We start from the raw sequence: 21,774 nt of genomic DNA, 5'->3' as shown, positions 1-21,774 counted from the left end.
TAACTATATCAGCATCCACAGCAGTTCACAAAATGCTCGAGCTCTTTAAAGTAGGATGCATTCTGATTGGCTGCAAATGTTTTTAGCGTTCATCAGCTGGAAAAAAATTGTTCTGAAAGTGATTCCAACGATACTATTGTGGTGTGGACTCTCTATTAGAACTATATCTATGTCGTTATAGTTATCATCCTTGGTGTGAAAGGGCCTTAAGGCTTCATTCTGGTATTTTTCACCATCTTATCAATATTCAATGGATAATTCATGGCAAAGCATCAACAATCAACTTTTCAAGCATGTCATAATTGTGATGTGACTAAGTGCATTTAAAATCTGGGAAATATCCAATTCAATATCTAATTAAATAAGCAGTTTAAGGATGTGACATTATGATGTATAACGAATGAGACATTTATAATAGTATTCTGTATTATTTCCACTGCAGGTCAATAATCAAACATGTCAATTTGTGAAATGTATGCAATTCGAGTGCAAAAGAGGGACAAAGTAAATACTAAGACATTCAGATAAAAATGCAAATTTGTTTTATGTATGGTATATGATCCAGTATATGTATGGGAACTCCAGATTGTTTGTCATTTCAAACACAAAACGACTGGTTACCCCAATTTCTGAAGACACATTCTCTCTGAGTGTGCCAACAGTAAAAAAAAAAAAAAAAGCCTTTCCACACACAAACTCGCAAGCTTCAGTCTGTCTCTCAGCTTGCACAGCTTGGTGGTGCTGGTGCTTGCCTGTGCTTGAAGAATAAACTGTACAGGCACTTGGTGTCAGAAGCGCTCTGTCTCTATTCAAGCTTTCAGAGGTAAACCGTTCAGCGCCTTCCGCGTCTTAGCTTTCAGATGCGAGAGCCTCAAGCTAACAGTTCCCCCGCCCCACGACAAGCTTTCATAATGAGCGAAGAAAAAAGAAATCCATGCTGAATAATTCTCCACTCTAATTTACAGCCGTATCAGTGTGAGACTTAGACAGATGATTAAAGCTGCGCTTGTGCGTATGTGTGCATGCGTGTGTGTTTTTCCTTCATTTCCCTGAGGGGGAGTATTTGGAAAGTGAGTGACATTCTGAGAGAGATTTCTGAGGCAGCCAATGAGATTTCTTTCTTCAAACAACAGCTTGTATGCTCATTTTCAACCTCAGACCAAATATACATTTATCTAAGCTGATGTTTTCGAGTACTGGATGCCAAAAAATGTCCGTGGCTGCACTTTAAAGCCAGAGGTTTCCGATGTAAACTGGACGAGCAGAAATCTCCTGTGACATCAGAGGAAGGAGAGTTTTTTTGCCAAGACATCTAAAATAGAGACAGGAAAAGGAAATGGCTCTTTTTGTCTCTCTCAGGTACCGGCGCTTTAAAAAAAGCAGGCTGCCAGGGAGGATGTCTAATATTAAGCTTAAACAATATGTGCCAAGGCATAACCATGAATTCCCACAATTGAAACACACTTAAGAAAAACATATAGCGTGCATTTTTCTTTCTCACGCACACACACACACACGACACCCCGCCAATTCCCACCGTTCAAACAGAGCGTTCTCGGGCTGTGATGGGGCTGAGATAAACTTAAATCTTTACTCAAACATGGGCTTCTTTGTTTCTGCAAATGGCCGTGACTAGCGGGGGCTTAGAGAAGCGTTTCATTTCTTTTCTCTCCTCTTGCGTGGCGGTTCCACTTTAAGCGGCTTTGCCGTAATGCACTGCAGTCTTGATTCATTAATGTTCATTTCCAGGATGTGATTTGGTTAGGGCGGCTGGGGATTCTTCTCTGCGCTAAGATGGAAAGTAACAGGTACAGTTGAGTGATGGCCCTCTGGGTGGTGCATTGTGGGTAAGTGTGTGCCTGCTGGTTGGTGTGTGTGTGCCCTGCTGACAACATCTGTGCAGCTACCCTGCAGAAATTGCTTACACCAGCATGGATTTTCATGCTGGTTTATTCTGGTTAGTACTGGTCAACCAGCATGGTATGCATATACACACTGATGATCCAAAACATTATGATCACCTGCCTAATATGCTGTTGGTCCTCTGCGTGTTACCAAAACAGCGCCCACCTGCTGAGGCATGGACTCTACAAGACCCCTGAAGGTGTCCTGTCGTATCTGGCACCAAGACATTAACAGCAGTTCATTCAAGTCATGTAGGTTGCGAGGTGAAGCCACCGTGGATTGAACTTGTTGGCCCAGCAAATTCCACAGATGCTCAATTGGATTGAGATCTGGGGAATTTGGAGGCCAGGGCAACACCTTGAACTCTTCATCATGTTCCTCAAATCATTCCTGAACAATGTGTGCAGTGTGGCAGGGAGCATTATCCTGCTAAAAGAGTCCACCGTCATCAGGCAATATGTGTCACAAAGTGGTGTACCTGGTCTGCAACAATTTTTTTATGTAGGTGGCACGTGTCAGATTTACATCCACATGAATTGCCAGATCCAGGGTTTCCAGCAGAACATTGCCCACAGGATCACACTTCCTCCACCGGCTTGTCGTCGTCCCACAGTGCATCCTGGAGCCATCACTTCCCTAGGTAAACGGTGCACACGTACATGTACCGTCCTCGTAATGTAAAGGAAAATGGGACTCATCGGACCAGGCAACATTTTTCCACTGCTCCAAGGTCCAGTTCAGATGCTCATGTGCCCATGTAGGTGCTTTCAGCGGCAGTCCCATTCGCAGCAGAGTGCGATGTCCTTATCTCAGCCCTGATAAGGACACAAGTGAGCCAACCCACCCACCCACCCACACACACACACACACCTGTCATCTGGTTGGAATAGTAATGCATAACTCAGCTGTATGGCCAACATAATCAGCAGGTCACAACAGCAGGTGCACTTAAGGTACCGATGTATACTAAAAACACACACACACACACACACGCTGCACTGCGGAGAGGGAGCTCAGAGCGCTTCCATTGTCTGCTGATTTGCTTAAACCCTCATCGCAGGCTCCGGTCGCTATGGTCACGTGTCTCCACGGTAACAAGGTGCCAAATGCAGCGCCGTTCTCCAATAACAATGCTCCCCTTTCTCAGCCACTTTTAATTGCTTGCCTTCTCTCTTTGCAGGACCCACAAAAAAAACAAAAAAAACATGATTTCTTCCGCCTTTGTTTTCTTTCCAGGATTTTCAAATTAGGCAGAGATCAGCTCACAGACTCCCACTGCCTCTCTCTCTCTCTCTCTCTCCCTCTCTCTCTCTCTCTCTCTCTCTCTCTCCCAGGCAGCTGAGGTCTTTTTTGATGGGTTGCCAGATCATTAGATATGAGGGTTTGGTTACAAACACATTTACACAACATAATCATGATCATCAAACCTCCCATCCGACTACACATGCACACACACACTCACACACAACAAGTCTGGAATATCATTATCTAGTCAGACATCTGCCTCCTTTTCTATAACTCTGTTTCACTTCTTGTGTTGCTCAGGATCATATGAAACTCTGCGTCTGCCTTCTGCGGATCTGGAAACAGCTGACTGAAGCCTTTTTTCAGGCCATGCCAAAAAAAAAGCCCTGATCCCAGACTACCTTTGGCCATTTCCAAGGTGGAATGCAGACCCCTGGCTTACAGTAAATCCAAGATCAGGTGAGAACCAAAGAGACGGTGGGCAGACCTACACAGACCTCGGCCAAGGGATTGCCTTTTTCTACAAAACTTAGGGGAAAGAACACAAGAGAGGTAGTTTGTATGTGTGTATTTGTGCAGTGAGACAGAGAAAGAGAAAAGAAAGTCTCTTCAGGTTGACAAATATGTGCCGATGGAGCTCTATTAATCTGATTCAGACTGTCTGAAGGAACACAACTGGCCAATGAAGGCAAGTACATAGGCTATCCATTTAAACACATAAGCTTCTTCCGAAAACTTAGGCAGCTGACTTGTTGCCTCGCTGCCCTATCAGGCAATGACTTGGCAGGCAGCGTTTGCACACGAAGGTATCGCATGAAACTGATTTCGGAATGACAGTTTAATGATCTACAACAAAACAGAGAGCTTTGGGGAAAACTAAGCAAATATTTAATAACTACAATAGCAATTTCTCACTAGAAATGACATTAAAAGTGTAAAACGTTGGTCAAAAACATACATTTACACACAAACTGACCACCAACCAAAACTTTTAGATGCCATCTTTATTTTTTCTAGCTCAACTGTCACAGAATGGAAAGCACAGGATTGTGGGATATCAAAGGCAGTGAATGATACATCTATGCTGCCTTCAAAAAACGATCAGACGAAGCTATCTCAGGAGACAGAAGTGATGCTAACATTGAATTCGGACGTTCCTTGATGCCTTCCTACCTTGCAATGCATCCTCCGAAGGCAGAATTTATCGGTTTTCTGATGCAACCATATAAACATCCTTTCCCTGACTATTCACAGCTCCCGCACTAACTTGCTCGGCCACAAGAGGGCGATGGGGGTAAAGAGCCACATTTTTATTTATTTTTTTACTCACAGAACATCCACTCTTTCAGAGAGATAAACAGAATCACTCTCACCTCTCCTCAAACCTCTCTATCTGTCTGTTTCCTCATGTCCCCAACACACACGCACACACACCAAGATAAATGAACACCTCCTCAGCGGCACTTACCGTAGGTTGCATAACGTACTGTTGGTGAGGCATCCACGACGTACTCTGGACCTGTGGGCGGAAACCAGCATTTCTTAATTTCACTCCTCACCCCCCCTCCTACGCCTCTTCCCGCTGCCTCGAAGCCCCGATTCCCACAGAGCAGCCGAGGCAGGAGCAAGTAATACAAGTGCGATAATTACACAGGGATCGGAATTCTGCAGACAGCGATATTGCCTCCTAATTACAGCGCTGCGGCAGCAATTTCATCATCTGAGGCCGACTTGGACCCCAAAAAATATCTCCTTTCATCTCGCCACCATAGTAATTCCAACAATTACTTCATTTAGGACAGGGTTACTATAATTAACTAAAACTAAAACTATTAAAACTAATAGTTTCGTTACTTGAAATAAAATAAACTTTTTACTGTTCATCATTTTATTTGTTTGACAAAAATGATGTCAGCACAATTTGGCATGCATCATTGTGTTATTACAAATAAAACAACTGACTCCAACTAAGCAAAATGCTTACAAAATCTTAAGCAAATATTTGAAAAAAGGCTGAAGATGTCAATGTTCCTATGCCGGACATAACTTTTGGCCACTACTGTACTTACCATAGCGACATTTGTCATTTTCATTTAGTTTAACTTGATGTACTATATAATAACTAAAACTAAAACAAATAAAAATGTATTAAATAAATATTTATAAAAACTATAGACATATAGACAAACTATTACAAATAGACTAAAACTATTTAAATTAAAAATTAAAAAATGCGAAATATTAATAAAAACTAATAGTATCACAATGATACTAAAATAACACAGATTTAGGGCACAGTATGCTCGAGTATTATTTTTATACCACGCTTTTTATACCAAGCGGACTGAGGATAAGTGTCCACTTCCTGTCTGAGAGGATGGATGTATGCATTTAGATTCGTGAAAGTGCGTTTGAACAGTTGTAGGTGTCTAAATTTATATGCGGTGTCCTTTTATGTTGTTCTAGGAAGAAAAGCCTTTGGGATTTGTTCATCACTGTGATCTGCCTCGGGCGTCTCTCTCTCTCTCTCTCTCTCTCTCTCTCTCTCACTCTTTCTCTCTAAACACACTAAGTCCACTAAGATGTGTAAGCGCACACCTTGTCTCTCTCTCCCCGACTGCTAAAAGATTCATGCTCTCGCTCTCCCTCCTTCTCTGCTCTTCTCTGTCCTTTCACTGGAGAGGGAAACAGTTGTCTCTTGTTCCATTCTCAAAGTTCTAGGGGAGAAATAAAGGTAACAGCGCATTGATTTCCCGTCAGCTTGGCTTTGAACTCGTATTGGCGGGTTCAGTGCAGTCTGCAATTTAAAATTAATTTGCCGGCCAGCGGGACACTTTTGCACGATTTCACGAATTTGATTTAGAGATACCTTTCTGGCATGCAGAATTTATCATAAGAAACGTGCGGCCGAGAGTTTAAACTAGGACTAGGGTCAGCGTGGGTGGTTTGTATACATGTATGTGCGCTCGTGCTCGTGTATGTGTGTGTCGGCGTGTTTGCGCGAGGACGAGGTTCTCGTGAGGATGGGAGGTACATGATCTAAAGGGCTTAGCTATTCTCTACGCTCAGCAATGTTTTGTTTAGTTTAGCTTAAGCCAAATCAATTAGGGATGCTCATAGTCACTGTTTGCTCACTCCGTCTGACTGCAGGGCTGGTGAACAGCGTTAATAAGCTTTCCTAACAAAACATCAAACACGGACAGTGATGGAAAAACACGCTATACCGCAACACGCTCTCCTCATATGTATGTGATATGTAATTTGCATGTAATTGTGTTTGTAATACAGTTGCCCTCTAAAAGTATTTGGGAACTTTTGGACATTGAAGTTACACCTAAAAACACCTGAATGTCATTGCATTAGATATCAAACCAAGTAATTGATGCTAGACCTTTTCCCAGAAAGTCTTTATGAAACGACTTTATGAAATTTTTTGCTTAAAAGACTATCTTTGCTGTCTTTCTTAAAAACAAAAGCATATTTTAAATGACATTTTATATTATAAGACATTCATATATTATCACGTGTCTTAAGTGTCCAGATGTTTCTAGGGTCCATGCTATAAATGTCTGTGAATGTATGAGTTTGTTTGCCTGCAGCAAGTGTTTGTATATGCTGTGATCTTACCTGATATGTGGAGACAGGAGAGGCTGCGATGAATGGAGTGATTGACGTTTGAGCGATCATGCGGTTTGTGGAGATGCTGTATGGTGAGGAGTAGAACCTGCAAGATACACAAAAACACTATTAGTACCCTTTTCTGTTTGTCTAAGCGTGTGTAGTTTGGTTCTCTTGGTCTGGACCAAACAAGAAAATTATACATTTAGTTTTCGTTCGCTTCACTTAGTTCACACTGTCCTTTTTAAGACCAAACCTAAAGATTCAAAACAACAAAAAAGAAGCTTTCATGATGTATATTTTGCGACAGAACTTACGAACATTGATGCGCACCAGGGTTCGGATGGCTGCGTTCACACATTCAAATGAACCGCACAAACAGAGCAATCGCTGTGCTTTGTTTTAATCAAACCAAACCTGACAAGTGTAAAGACACCCTAAGACAAGGGTTTTAAAACTTGGGTTCGGTTATTTATTTGTAGGATTTTTTGATGACTGGAAATTTCAAAAGAATCGCATTTATTTGAAATAGAAATGTTTTGTAACGTTATAAATGCATCCTTGTTGACTAAAAAAGTTTATCATTAATAAAACGATCATGTCTGTGTGTATCTGTTTATATGCATAGGCTTGTCACAACAGTTAATTTGTTGAGCCCTCCGTGTTACCAGAGCAACAGCATTTTCCAATAGCTACAGTTCTCCGGCAGGACTTTATTTATCATTGTGTACCTACTGCGGACATGTTTCATCTGCAAGCTCCGTTGCTAGGCTTTATTGATCGGCTTGTCTGGCAGCTGAGAAATGGAGCGTGGGGAGAGAAACGCTGTCTGCCCTAGAGAGCACATGCTCCCTTATGTCACAGTCACATAAGACGACCTGAGTGAGAGCATGTCCAGGAAGAAGGTAACACAATCTTTGAAGCAGGGTTAAAATGTGAAGCTTTACACACCTGTTTACGTTACTGTGCTATCCTTTTTTAGCCTAGCACCGCTCTGCTGTTATTTATGCCAGCTATTATCTTCAGCCCGTTGACATTGAGACGGCATGGGCTATTAAACAATTAAGAAGACTGTATGAACTCTCTCTATATATCTAATGTGGTAGAAGTGATGGAAAGGAGAAAGAAAACAAATAAAGCATTTCTCTTCCTCTGCACTTTCTAGTCAGCTCTTTTATTTACAATTCAGAATCTGCCTTCTTTTCCCAAGTGCATATTTTTGTCATTCCTTATTTCGTTCCCTTTACCGCAGACGGCAAGTGCTGAGTCAGAGGTGCAAACGGAGCCGAAGTTGGTAGCTGAGGTGCATTTGGGAGACTATGACTGTTTCCCCAGTGGGCCGGATCAGAGACAGAGCCCTGGGCACTTCGTCCACAGGAGCGGACAGACAGAAAGGGACTTATTTACCCAAGCCCGGCACCCATCTCCATGCCCTGAAACCAGCACCTGACGAAACACTTGCACCCTTCGGTGCAACAATGGCACAAAATGCAGATTGGATATGACATGTATGTGTGTGCCAGTGTACAAGACAACTCTGTAAAGTTTGGCATTATTCACTGCAGCTGAGATGTTGTTAACCCTGCTGAAAAGACCAAATTAAATCTGCATGAACCGCCTGGTTAGTCGAGACAGTCTTGCTGGTTAAGTTGACCCTATAAAGCGATATGTATCCTTAATATGATCAATTCCTTCCTGAAAGACCTTTTGTATATGATGTACCACATATCTTCAGCCCCCTGGTGGATTTTTCATGTTTCTCAGGAAGTAGAAATACTTTTTTTTTTTTTTTTTTTTGTCAAATGTCTGGAATACCTTTTTGTGAAATGAAAAAAAATTGATAGTTCAAAATGCATTTTGCACAAGCAACTTTCATACATTATTTCATACATTACTAATATACATTTTGGTTTGAAAATTCTACAACTACCATGTATTATTTTAATGTATCATTACAATGCATTTCTTAATGTAATATGCCCACCAATTTAAACTGAAAATCATTTTAATAATTTAATAATTAAATTAATTGAACATTTTTATTTTTAGAGTGGAAACTTATATTTATATGTTTTCTTATAAATACATATACAGTATACACACTGCCATTACGGTTTCCATTAAGATGTTTTTAAAATAAATCAATACTTTTATTCAGCAGTATGCATTAAATTAATCAAAAACGAGAATAAAGACATTTATAATGTCACTAAAGATTTCTTTTTTTTTTTTATAAATGCTGTTCTTTTAAACTTTCTACCCATCAAATAATTCTGCATCACAAAAATATTAAGCAGCAGAACTGTTTTCAACATTAATAATAATAAGAAATATTTCTTGAGTACCAAATCGGCATATTAGAATGATTTCTGAAGGATCATGTGACACTGAAGACATGAGTATTGATGCAAAAAATTCAGCTTAGCCATCACATGAATAAATCACATTTTATAATACATATTCAAATAGAAAACAGCTATTTTAAAATGTAATAATATTTCATAAAAACTTATTATTTAAAATAATTTTAAACATTTCTAAATAGACTCTCTAAAGATTATCTAAAAGTGATTTCAAATGTCTTGCTTTACTGGATTAGGAAACCTCAGACAAGCATACTACAAGCATATAAAACAAAACAATGTACTTTATGCTGGTGACTGCTGGTCTTTTCAGCAAGAAAACACTGGTATGAGGATGGATTCACTGCAAGAAGCTTATTTAAGTAATGGACCATGTAAGGACGGACCATTTTATCCTCGGACAACCTGTAAAGAAGTGAAAACTCAAAAAAAACAAATGACTCTTACCCGTTCTGCATTGCAGTGGGGTCATAGGTCAGTGCCATGCCACTCTGAAACACAAGACAGACAGGACAAAGAGTGAAAGATTGTTCCGGTGAAGCAAGTATCCTATAAAGTCTATTGAGTAATGCTGGCAATAGAACAGGGTCATCTAATAGGGGCCGGCCAAGTGCTCTTTATATCTTTAAAAGCACATGGCCGAGACTTGTAGCTGTGGATCCATTACCTCAGAGCGCTGGGCTGTAATACCAGACGGGCTCGGGTTCGATATGGCACAAAGTTATTTGGTATTTACAAGCCTGCAGAAGGCATAGCTCATGTTGACAGAGCCGTGCTAGCAAAGTGAATAAGGGGGGAAAGCTGGCCGCTTAGACGTGTATTGGACTGGAGCAGATAAACAACGCTCATATACTGCAACTTGTCGGGCGCCAAGTTTTCCTCCGTGGGGGAGAAAACCTGGAGACTGGTGGGAAAACCATCGACCTAACCTATGTGTGACTGGACACTCTATCTAGTTAATGTGGACCCCGGGGGTTGCATATTGAAATACGCCTTCATGAGAGAGTGCAGCCAAAGTCATGGTGTCTGCCAGCTCCTCATAATGGGCGCTCATGGTCTGTTCGGTATCTGGGCATGTTTCCCTGAACCGCCGCGTCATGCCAGCAGCTGGGGCTGCCCAGAAAATGCCAGTTGTTCACCCTGCCGCCATTTTCCCATCAGCCAACCCAGACGGCGAGACTTGCTTTGCGGGAATAAAAACAGGAGAGGGGAGATTAAAGGACTTGTGCGAAAGACTGGGAACTTAAACATGGCCAGATGACTCCATCAATCAAATGATTTCTCCTGCCTCCCTTTCTTTCACTCCTTTCTTCTAGCCAGTGGTTGAAACAAAGGATTTGTTCCCGACTTATACCCTTCTTCAGGGTTGGGTATCCTGGGAAAGGGAAGGCGCAGGGATAGTAGGGAACGCTGTTTAATAATAGTGTCCGGGACCGAGAGTAAACGCAACTCTGTGCTGGGCCGTGCTGAAACCTCTAGTGAAACAACTGAAAACAGCGCTATTTGTTGTTACTGTACTGACCGAGAAACCACTTCAGATGATTCAGTGACAGAGCGGTCCGATTGAATCCGAATAGTTTTAGACCGTTATGAAGCGTTTAGAAAGAATCGAACCAAAAGAATGATTAATTCACAAATGATTGGTCTCGCTGGTTTAGTCGACAGAAATACGGGAAACATATAATAACTGCTGAAATATTCGCACGTAAAACGTTTCTCGGGTCAATCGGAGCGAGTATCAAACTAAATTAGCCGCACCGCCAGGAAAAGAGGAAGAGGGAGGGTCGGGCAGGATGGAAATGATTGGCGGGCCCGCGGGCCGGCAGTTGAATAGCCCTGCTGTAGATAGATAGATAGATAGATAGATAGATAGATAGATAGATAGATAGATACTGTAGATCGATAGATAGCACTTACCTCTCCTTCCCGGGGCCACGGTCGGCCATTTTGAGGGTACTTGCTCTGACTCTGCCTCTTCTTCTGTCCCCCATCTGCAAACTTGCAAAGCAGTGGCTCCGTCGGGGCTGTTGAGAAGAAGGAACAAACACAGAAAAATATAAAAGATCAGTCAGCCAGTCAGCAAGGCGTGAGAGGGAGGAGTGGATGGATACCTCCATAGGTCAACCGCAGTACGATTGATGGAAAGGTCACGACCTCGGCAAAGAAAGTGAAGTGTGTATTGAACAGAGAGGGAAATGTTACACCGCAGGTATCACACCCACACAGAGCAGCGGAGGAATATCCAATGACCTTTTGAAGTTCAACACCCCTTGACTATCTCCCCTCGATTTCCTGCACGCCCACCCCAACCTCCATTATGTCTTCGACACTCAGACCATCGACTCACTTTTGGCACGGACGTCCTCTCAAATCTCCCCCATCAAAACAACTTCCCTGGCAGGTCTTCAAAGCTCTTTGTTTAATATTTGCGAAATAATAAATGACCTGAACGAGACAGTAAATAACTTAAATGGCGTCGTAATGATCTGCGCCAACCGAAAAGTTTTGAAACGTTGTTGTTTGTTTTTGTTGCTCACTGGAGTGTGTATTTTTCTTATTATCTCTTTTATACACAGGAAAAAAAGTGGAAAGGAAAGCAAGAAGGCTCCTCTACGACCCAGAGGGACCGGTTCATGCAACAGGCGAGCAGAGAGTTTAAAAGAGTTCTCTTCCAAAAGTGCAAAGCAGGATGGCAGGCGCTGAGGCGAAACACTTTAATGTTCTCGCTCAGTCATGATGGCAGTATGAATTGCGGGATGTGGAACTCCTCTATGAAGTCTAGGAACGCACTTAAAGAGCAGGAAATCTTGCACATGAGTTGAACAAATTCCTGTACGCCACAGCTAAGCTAAACTTAATTTGGTTTCCTCAGCAACCAGAAAAACTCATTTAAAGCGAGCACAAACTTCTTGGATGATGGGATCTGGCAAAGAGCGATGATAGATGCAGGAGGAGGAGTTTCTGCTTTGTGGAGTCCAGACAACTATTCTGAGTAATCCTGCCCTCCGGCAATATGACTCTACAGTCACCTCTGAAAGTATGTTAGTTTGGCAGAGAAAAATGAACGCTTTCTCTTTGCACGCTCTCACCTGCACTGCGATATTCCAGCAGCTCTGAGGAACAATAGAGAGCTGTTGTATTACAGATTGCAGAGGATGCTTTGTGCAGAAATAAGCACATATATTGCATAAAACCAGATAAACAAATACAAAACAAGCAGCTGAAACGCCCCAACAGAACATTATGTATTCTGTAGCTGAATAGAATATTTAGTGGCTGTTGTTTGTTCTTTGTTTGTCTATTGTTTAGAATGAAACATCAAACAAGGGATCAAGTCTTCAAAACAGAGGTGTCTCAATAAAATAGTCATTCCGTGATTGAGAAAAACACTAATTGGACATGATGCCAGAGATTGAATGAGATGAGAGAAAAGGGCAGAAGAAACAATAAAACGAGAGAAGGGAAGAAAAGAGATAAGAGAAAAGAAGAGAAGAATGAGACAGATGAGAGGAATTCAGATCAGAATGGAGGAAACAAAATGAGAGGAAAAGCAAGCATGGCTGTAATAAGGGTTTGGAAATTAGTGAGGTCTGGGTTGAAGTGTTAAGAATTGTGCTATAATAAAACATACAAATGCACTAGTGTATTCTTTAGAACCTTTTTGCCACTCTACACTTTGGGTACACTCTCTCTATTCGTCTGTTTTGGGGGGATGGACATTCTTAAATTAGACCTTATTAATTGCATCACAATTTGTTAATAGTTTACTATAGACTAGGTATTATTTGTTTATTATTAATGCAACAATACTTGTAAGTGTAATAGTTTTGATAAGTAATAAGAACTTTGCCTGTGCTCTTACAGTGTGAATGATTTTAGCATGACTTTGTGAAAGGTTAAGTATTGAACTGAATGAAATTGCATATAGCCTTCTTCATGACTTGTGTTTGCATGTATATTTAATTATGTAACCTACTTGTTCTACAGATCAGTGTACTAATGTTATTATGCTACAGTTTTTTTTGATAACATTGATACCATATCTTAGAGATAAAATGCAACTTCTCACTTCCTAAAGTGTCACATTAAGCGGAAAAAAACAAGTCTAAAGACATTTATAATAACTGAATCTGGCAACATGGCGGAGACTGCCCCCGCTCCCTCACTCAAAACTCTCTCTCAAGCCCCGTTCACTCCGCTACCGTCTCTCAGCGACATAAATCACTCTCCATCATTTTCACATCACGGACACTAAACAATCTAGCAAACTGTCTAAACTGAATTATACATACAGACACTCATAGGAGGAGTTTTAACGGCTAATTAGTCATTCAGAGAACTTAAAATTTTATTTTTGAATATGAAAAATTTACAGAGTTCCGGACCCCGGTGGCAAGATGATATTTAGCCTATGTATGCATTTTTCCCAAATTAAAATGTTTACCTTCAAAACATTCTGTTCTTCATCAATACAAGCTGCTCTCATAAACACCAATTTTCTCTAAATTCTATCAAATATCTCACCATATAAATTATTCATAAGAGAGGAGAAGAGAGGAGAGGAGAGAGGAGAGTTTTCGGCCCCTGTGATCTCAGTGTGCTTTGAGCTGAAGTAAGGTGGGGTAAAAGTCTCTCTCCTCCACCTGCAGAGGAGTCAGGGTCTACACCTGCAGCCTTGTCATCACCCTCCTATTATACACACATGCACACGCTGGCCAGCGCTGATAACAGCAGCACGGCACAAGTGACTCTTTTGTGAAGGACAGAGAAAACGAGGCAGCAGAAAAGATCACAGCTTTTGCGGCAGGCTCGAAATGTTTGAGCAAGCAGCTCCTCTCACCCCCCCACCCTATCTCAAAAACAATGAGTCTGTGTGTGTATGTCTGTGTGTTTCAGCTGAGACAGTGGGAAACGCCCTGTATTAAATCCCCTCACAGTTTAGGTTGAACTCTAAAATAACAACCAGAGCCATCATAAAATCGGGAAGCCAAATAATCTTGGGAGTTTTTGTGCTGCTTTTGGAGCGTGGTGGAATATCCATGCTGATTTTATGAGCAGACTCTGCTTGGCATTTGCTATGTTTGTTTTGCTAGTCAGGTTGCCCTGAACTTAAAGTGCTGAATCTCACTCGTGCGGGGAAAATTTTGAGTCTTTGTTAAGAATGACTGATTTCTGATTCGGACCCAGAATTCATACTACACTGCACACAAAAACAAACACCTCGAGTAACAACCTTTCTATTTCTATATGTGTCTGCAGCTACAATCAGATAAGACAGGCCTAACTATTACTATTGCTTAAATCATTTTACCTCTTCAATCTGTAATTCATACTATTTGTGCAACGATTAAATTATACCTGAAATCAAATTGTGATACATTTTTTTCTAAGCAGCCACACTTACAATTTTCACCAGTTAAAACAGCAAAAAAAGTATTAACCCTGCTGTTTTGACTTGAGAGAGTAAGCAACCACCCACCCAGAACACATTAGTAACTGCAAAGCAACACCCTAGCAACCACACAGAACACATTAGTAACTGCAAAGCAACACCCTAGCAATCACCCAGAACGCCTTAGAAACTGCACCCTAGCAATATTCCTGCAACATCCTATCAACCTTCTAACATTCTAGCGGCATTCTAGCAACCACCCAGAACATCCTAGCAACACCCTAGCAACCTCCAATAATACCCCAGCAACCTTCTTGCTACATTTTAGCAACCACCCATACCTTGCAAATGCAAAGCAATCCACTATCAACCACCCAGAAAACCCTTGGCAACCTTCTAGCATCATTTTAGCAACCACTCAGAACATCCTAGCAACACCCTAGCAACCACCTATAACACCTCAGAAACCTTCTTGCTACATTTTAGCAACCACCCATACCTTGCAAATGCAAAGCAATCCACTATCAACCACCCAGAAAACCATTGACAACCTTCTAACAACATTTTAGCAACCACCCAGAACATCCAAGCAACCACCCAGAACGCCTTAGAAACAGCACCCTAGCAACATTCCTGCAAGACCCTATCAACCAACCACAACACCCTTGGCAACCTTTTGCTTAATTTATTTTTAATGACTGTGATGTCTAATACCAAATTATACATAGTTTTAGTATTGTAGACACAGCTGTGATATTTTTGTGGAAACTATGGTTACCGTGATACATTTTGACGAGGCTAGCAGGCCATGCTAGACGGCTTCAAAGTGCCTATCAAGACAAACAGAAACGTGTACAAGTACACACACACACTAGCTGTTAAGTTATCTCAATCTGACACTTTATCACACTTAATGAGCTAAAACATGATGCTGTTCCTCAAACCACCACAGGGCAAACCAGAAACACTCACACATCCTCCAACATCTGCAACACTGCACGAATGTCCATTTGCCAATATTTTAATCAGTCTCCTTGGAACTTCACGCATCATTACAGTGAGTGTCTCAACATGATGACTTGTGTTTTAAATGTAACATGAACTAATGCAGGGAAAATTCATAATTAATTGACTAATTTTTACGTTCTCTATTTCTCATGGGGAATTTATGAAATATTGTTGGGCCACTTTTCATTGCTTGGGAGTTTTCCCCAAAAAAATCTCCTTCTCTTTTTCCTGCAGAGACAAACACAAAAATGAGAGCACAATTTTGCGAAACACAATATGTTAATGGCACTTGTCCTGTGTTGAAAGTGTGTTTGATTGTGTGTGCATGTGTGTCCGTAAGTGTTTCATAACATTTACCCAAGCAGACAGCTCTGACCACATGTATTTTCAAGCTGTTTATTAACTTTGGGTCACAGCACCGCAGATATTCAGTGGAGGGAGTGCGAAGGAGGAGGGTCCGTCAATAAGACTGACATGTGTTTCTAATCCACCGCGCGTCACCTGGTGTGCCAACTCCTGCTGGGCTCCCACAGACCTCCAGCTCTCTCTGTGGGCGGCAGGCATTCCTGGAGCCACACCCGACTTTCCCACCCTCAGCCCATGATGGCCCTCAAGTTCACAGATTTCTCCATTCCTTCGCTAATACCTGCCATCCTTTATTTCCCAACAACCTCAAATGAGCTATAGGGCCCTATGAAGTCCCGAATCCTTATTTATTTTTTCCCAAATTCACTACATTTTCTTTTTAATTATTCACGCTTCTATTTTTAAGGTTTAATTCAATTTTAATTATTAAAAAAGGATGTCTAGTCAATTTAATAAATACATTTTTTTAATTAAATAATGTATTAAATGTTTATCAATGCATTGTTAACATTAATAGTGCTCTATGAAATGCGTTTTTATTTTTCTGAAATTCTGTGTAGTCTGTTATAATTTTTGGGGGATTCTATGTTTTATAATTTAATACAAATTTGTTATCAAAAACTGGTAATTAAATGAATTAATAAAACTTTAATAGTTGATAAATCTTTTAAAATGTAATCAAATTCAATTATTATAGTTATGTTGAGAACATAGACGGTTGAGAAGTACATTCTACCATATAATAGTAATATATTTCAGTCATAATTTAACGTTTAATTTAATGTGTTACTTGTCGTTCGTTTGTAATTGTGAAATGAGAATTTTTTTTTCCAGTGTAGTCCATATCGCAATTTAAAGCCTTACTTTTGATTTATTCATTACATTTTTTCCCAAATTCCATGACATTCCGCGTTATACAGAAAATTGGATTTTTATGGCTTGATCCAGCGTTACCTTCCGCATTTTCCACAACATGGAAATCATAGGGCCTTAGAGAGATGCGCCATGACTAACTGTATTTGGATTAGTAGGTTTTCCTACTAGAAGATGTTGTTTTAACTGGAAGATTGCTTTGACGCAGAGGGCCTTGAAAACAACACGTTGTACATGTGCTACAAATGGAAGTCCCTGTTCTATAACATGCAGGGAGGAAATAAAGGATGGTGTTTACCAACACAAAGAGCACTGTTTGCCCTGGAACGGTGTGCACTGAGTGGGAAGGAGGAGCGGGTGACCCTGACAAAGCTGGTGTCTACACATCGCCCACGCTTTAATAGCAGCCTACCGCACAGATCTGTTATGCTGCCAGCTTGGCACAGTGGCTTTCAGGTCCAGGAACGAAGGTGCGCTTTGGTTCCACATTCAGTCACCGCCGTATGATACATATAGGGAGAAAATGTACAAAAACACAGCCCACAATTGAGTGCTGCTGTGAGGTGAGCCCACACATGCTCAGTGAGACATGTGAATGCAATGAAAGCAACAACCCCTATTTTATACACGTGTGCCGTATATTTGTGAAATGGGAAGCCCGTTCTTTCTACTGTTTATCCTTGAGTTTTACACACAGAAAATCTCCTGTTTTATACAATACAGTGCTCCTACATTAAGAAGTCTTCCAGTACATGATATCAATTCCATGTAGAAACCTCATTTGCTGCACAGAGACACATTCATTGTAGATGAAGGTTTCGGCACAGAATGGAAATCGGGGTCCTCATTACTCACCCACCTCCCGGCTCCAACCAAAGCTAACTCTAATAGACCTTATAGCCACGGCCCTTTTCAGCGCTGCACTCGTTGTGTTCTGTCTACCAGTTTGTATTTCCACAGCATGAAGGTAAGATCTTACAGATTTATGAATGAACCGCATTGTTCTTCCCGGTCTACTGACATTTCTTATGCTTTAAACATTACAATGCTCATGATAACATTTGTTAACTCCACAATAAGTAAACCCCTTCGATAGCGATGCCATAAATATACAGAACTATCGCAAAAATGGAAGTTCAGACACAAATTTCTAAAGATGGCTCATCATGGCTGCATGCTTGTTTTTCTGGCTACAATTGATACAATTCATTAATGTTTATGATTTAAATACATGCACTGTAATATTTTTTTGTAATTTTAGCAGAAAAATTATGTAAAAATATGCAAATTGGTTAAAAGTAAGATAACAAATATATTATAAGATTTAACAATACAGTACATGTAATTTTACTGTCAAATACTGCAAATATGATGTAATGAAGTAACACAAATGGATTTAAAATTATCTTATTTATGGCAAAAATATGTATTCAAAAAGACAAGAAATGTATGGTTACAGTAAAATATTGTTAAAGTCCAACTGAAATCAAATTTGACCCTATTTACTTTGTTAGCGCATATTACTAGTCTTGTGGTGAAAAATTTATCCGTGCAAGTTAATACACAGAAAAAAATTGTTTGCCGTCGTAATCTTTAATCAAAGTCTGAAAAGTTACTTCCGGTCTGGAATGGCGTTCCTTCTTTGATGATGTAGACTTGACGGCTTGGTTTGGGAAACGCTTAACCACTCCCCTCAAACCGTTAGTCTGTTATGAGCAGAGATGGAGAGGAGGAGCGCTAGAGTAAAACCCTGCCCTCTGTTCAATATTCCTTTTCACTGGGAAATACGTCACAACACTGGAGAAAAGTCGTTTGCAACTTCCGGTTCACGCGGACTTTAAAATTTGGAAGAAAGCTTTGTAAAATTCTTTATAACCCCATTCTTTATAACCCTCATGCTAATGTAACAGAAATGAAAATGAACAAAACGTAAAACAACCGCATGCCAATATGATGCCCTGATCTTGGATCAGTGCTGGGAGAGCAGTTTACTCTGAGCACTGGTTTGTTTGTTTGGGCTAAAGCGGGTAAATATCACTGGCCTGTTTGACATCTTTCAGTGGAGAGAGAGCAGGAGAAAAGAGACAATTCAGGGAGAGAGACAGAAAGACCGACAGAGAGAGAGAGAGAGAGAGATGCACACTGAGTAGAATACAAACATTGCATAATCAGCTTAGCCACCCCACTTCCTGCCTTTTAATGGGCCTGTCTGACTTTGGTTTGGTGGATGCTGCTTTGCACAGCTCGTCCTGAGAGCAGGCCACTGGAGAGAGAGAGAGAGAGAGAGAGAGAGAGAGAGAGAGAGAGAGAGAGACTATTGTCTCAGTGCTCTAATAAAACATTGCAGAATGCAAGGTCAGGAGCCAGTTCACCGCATGCTCGTTTAAAGGTTGAAGTTCATGTTTCATTTAGAAGGAATGTACTCGCTGCACAAAAACAGAAAATAACATTAAGTTGTCTCACAGTGAGGCGAATTAACTAGTTGCACCACTTTTGTGTGCAATATTTCAGCACCAAAAAAACAAAGCATGCACAGTCTGCAGTCTGTATATATATATATATATATATATATATATATATATATGTATATGTAGGTAATAACTTTTTTCTATTTATAATTAATTTTCTGGAAATCTTTATTAATATTATAAATGTCTTTACTGTCACTTTTGCATCCTTACTGAATAAAAGTAAATGTCAAAATGTCAATCAAGTCACATTTATTTATAAAGCACATTTTAAAACAGCAGATGTTGGCCAAAGTGCTGTACAAAGTTAAGCAAATAATATAAAAAATAGACACATAACATGTGTCACATGCAATGCACAAAGTATAATGCACAATGCACTGCACCTACTTATGACTATATGCAGTAATAAATAGATGCGTTTTAAGAAGGGATTTAAATTCATCATGTTGATGCAGATTTAATGTACAGTGGCAGATTTTTCCAGAGCTGTGGAGCAGTCACTGAAAAGGCACAATCTCCTTTCAGTTTAAGACGTGTCCTGGGAACAATCAACTGTGGACTACTGGTTGATCGGAGGTGTCTGGATGTACTGTGTGATGAAATGAAAGGAGATCAGAAATATATGGAGGAGCAACTGTGGATGCCTTTATAAACAAACAATAATGCTTTAAACTGGATATGATATTTGACTGGAAGCAATGAAGAGAGACCAGCTCTGGCAAAATATGTTCCCCTTTCTTGCATGCATGAAAAACTTCAAAACACACACACACACACAAATTTGACAAGTTTGCATATGCTCTTTACCATTTCAGGTTTATTTATATCTAGTTTTCCCGTGCTCACGTGAAAGTGTCTCATACGCATGTAAAAGTGTTTTGCAAATGTCTCAAGGGTTATTTAGACTTCAGAGGCTCTGTAAAATTTGTCTCGTAATAGATTTATTCACAAAAGTCAGCACTATTTACCTGCCTCAATTAACTATTAGCACTCTTGGAGAGCAGGTGGTACACAGAACTTTGTTTAGAAAAGATGCTTGTATAGCAGTAATTAATCGCATGATATACACAGACAGTGCATGCAAATAACGCAGTACATTCTTAGTGAACTCCCCTGTGTTTGTTGGCTAAAAACGCAGGAAAATGTTTCCCTCATTTCAGGTAATTGAAAAGCATTTGCTTGCGTTTCTGCCTGTGTGTGCATATGAGAAATCAAATCTGTCTTATTTGGATATGCATGACTCATCCCAGCAGCCCTAATGAACGCTTGATAAAGAGGAAGAAAAAAAAAAAAAAAGCAATATTGCTTCCTAATGGGCTCTCCACTGAAATCACTTGCCCTCCGTGGGGCTGACTGCTGTCCTCTCTCGGGTCAGAGGCAGACAGAGCTATTAGAGAACGCCCCAGATCAGATAGATTTCACTGGAAGATCATTTCTCCCCCTCATTAGAATTCTATCTTGTATAAACGCGATTATCTGGGCCCAGCTTTGTTTGTGTCAGAACAGTGCTAAATCAATCACGACACCGTCGAGGACGAACAAAGCACAAATAAATCAAAATATAATGCGGTTTGGAAAATTTGGTTTGGGGAATGCTCCAGATAGCACTGGTGTGAAATGATAGAGGCTGCACACACTTGCCGCAGTTTGAAGACCCGCTGGGCATGTCACCTTATTTTACTGATGATATTAGCTTCAGATTTATTGATTTGTTAAAGTCAGCATGAAACGGAAGTTACGATATACTTTTTTTCTCTATTGTGACATATATACAAGTGAACGTACACAAAACATTTAGAGTGGGACTTTCCATTGGGAATTGATTGGATTCTTGTGGTTTGCTATTGCTGTGATCTTATGTGATTGACAGGTTGTCCCGCCCTCACGCCAGTAAACACGTCATCAGAGAAGAGAGGAGATGTCAATGCAAGAGGCAGGGGGAGTTATTTTAATTAAAGATTATAAGTGCACATGGATTTAAAAAAATGATGTACATGGATAAATCATTTATAATAAATAGTGCAATATTCCATAGAAGAAAAAACAGGAATTGTCATTTTTATCCCAAATTGTCCAGCATTTTGATATAATGATTTCAAGAACCAGGCATCTGATTTGGTGTTCACATTGGTACATGGCTCTTTGACTGATTTCAAGCTGTTCACATGTTGATGTCATGCTCAAATGCTTCATTCAATTTGGCTTAACTCATGGAAGCCAAATGCAGGTAATTTGATGCTAATTCGACTTCGTCACTTTGAAATTTGATTAAATTAAAAGGGTCATGACAAGGAGTTTTTTATTATTTAAATATGTTCCTTGAGGTTCACTAATAATGTTAAAAAGTTTTTTTCAACCCTCATTCAGACCATCTGTCTGAAATGAACCGAAACTGAATGCGCATCTGTAAACTGTATCCAGCGTAGACAGCGTCAATGATTATAATTGGTTATATTTGCTTTTGACATGATGCTCACATCTGGTTTAGGCAAATGTCAGCTGTTAAGCGACTGATACCAGTGGGCGGGGCCTA

At 40.3% G+C, this 21,774-nt stretch overlaps 1 protein-coding gene across 2 annotated transcripts in view; it reads right to left on the bottom strand.

Annotated features, from left to right (window-relative positions):
- The window catches only part of rbms3 (RNA binding motif, single stranded interacting protein), a 140,468-nt gene that overhangs the window by 7,913 nt on the left and 110,781 nt on the right, over positions 1 to 21,774 (bottom strand). Inside the window, exons 7-10 of one of the 2 annotated variants that reach the window (XM_082149354.1) lie at positions 11,049 to 11,155; positions 9,579 to 9,622; positions 6,778 to 6,874; positions 4,619 to 4,669 (exon numbers count right to left, since the gene is read on the bottom strand). In XM_082149354.1, coding sequence (XP_082005480.1) covers positions 4,619 to 4,669; positions 6,778 to 6,874; positions 9,579 to 9,622; positions 11,049 to 11,155 — 299 coding nt within the window. The remainder of the gene's footprint in view (positions 1 to 4,618; positions 4,670 to 6,777; positions 6,875 to 9,578; positions 9,623 to 11,048; positions 11,156 to 21,774) is intronic. The other variant, XM_082149355.1, reaches the window with a different exon arrangement.

This window comes from Leuciscus leuciscus, assembly GCF_965113295.1.
Source record: "Leuciscus leuciscus genome assembly, chromosome: 20".
Lineage (NCBI taxonomy): Eukaryota > Metazoa > Chordata > Actinopteri > Cypriniformes > Leuciscidae > Leuciscus > Leuciscus leuciscus.
This window is presented reverse-complemented; position numbering and strand designations above follow the sequence as displayed.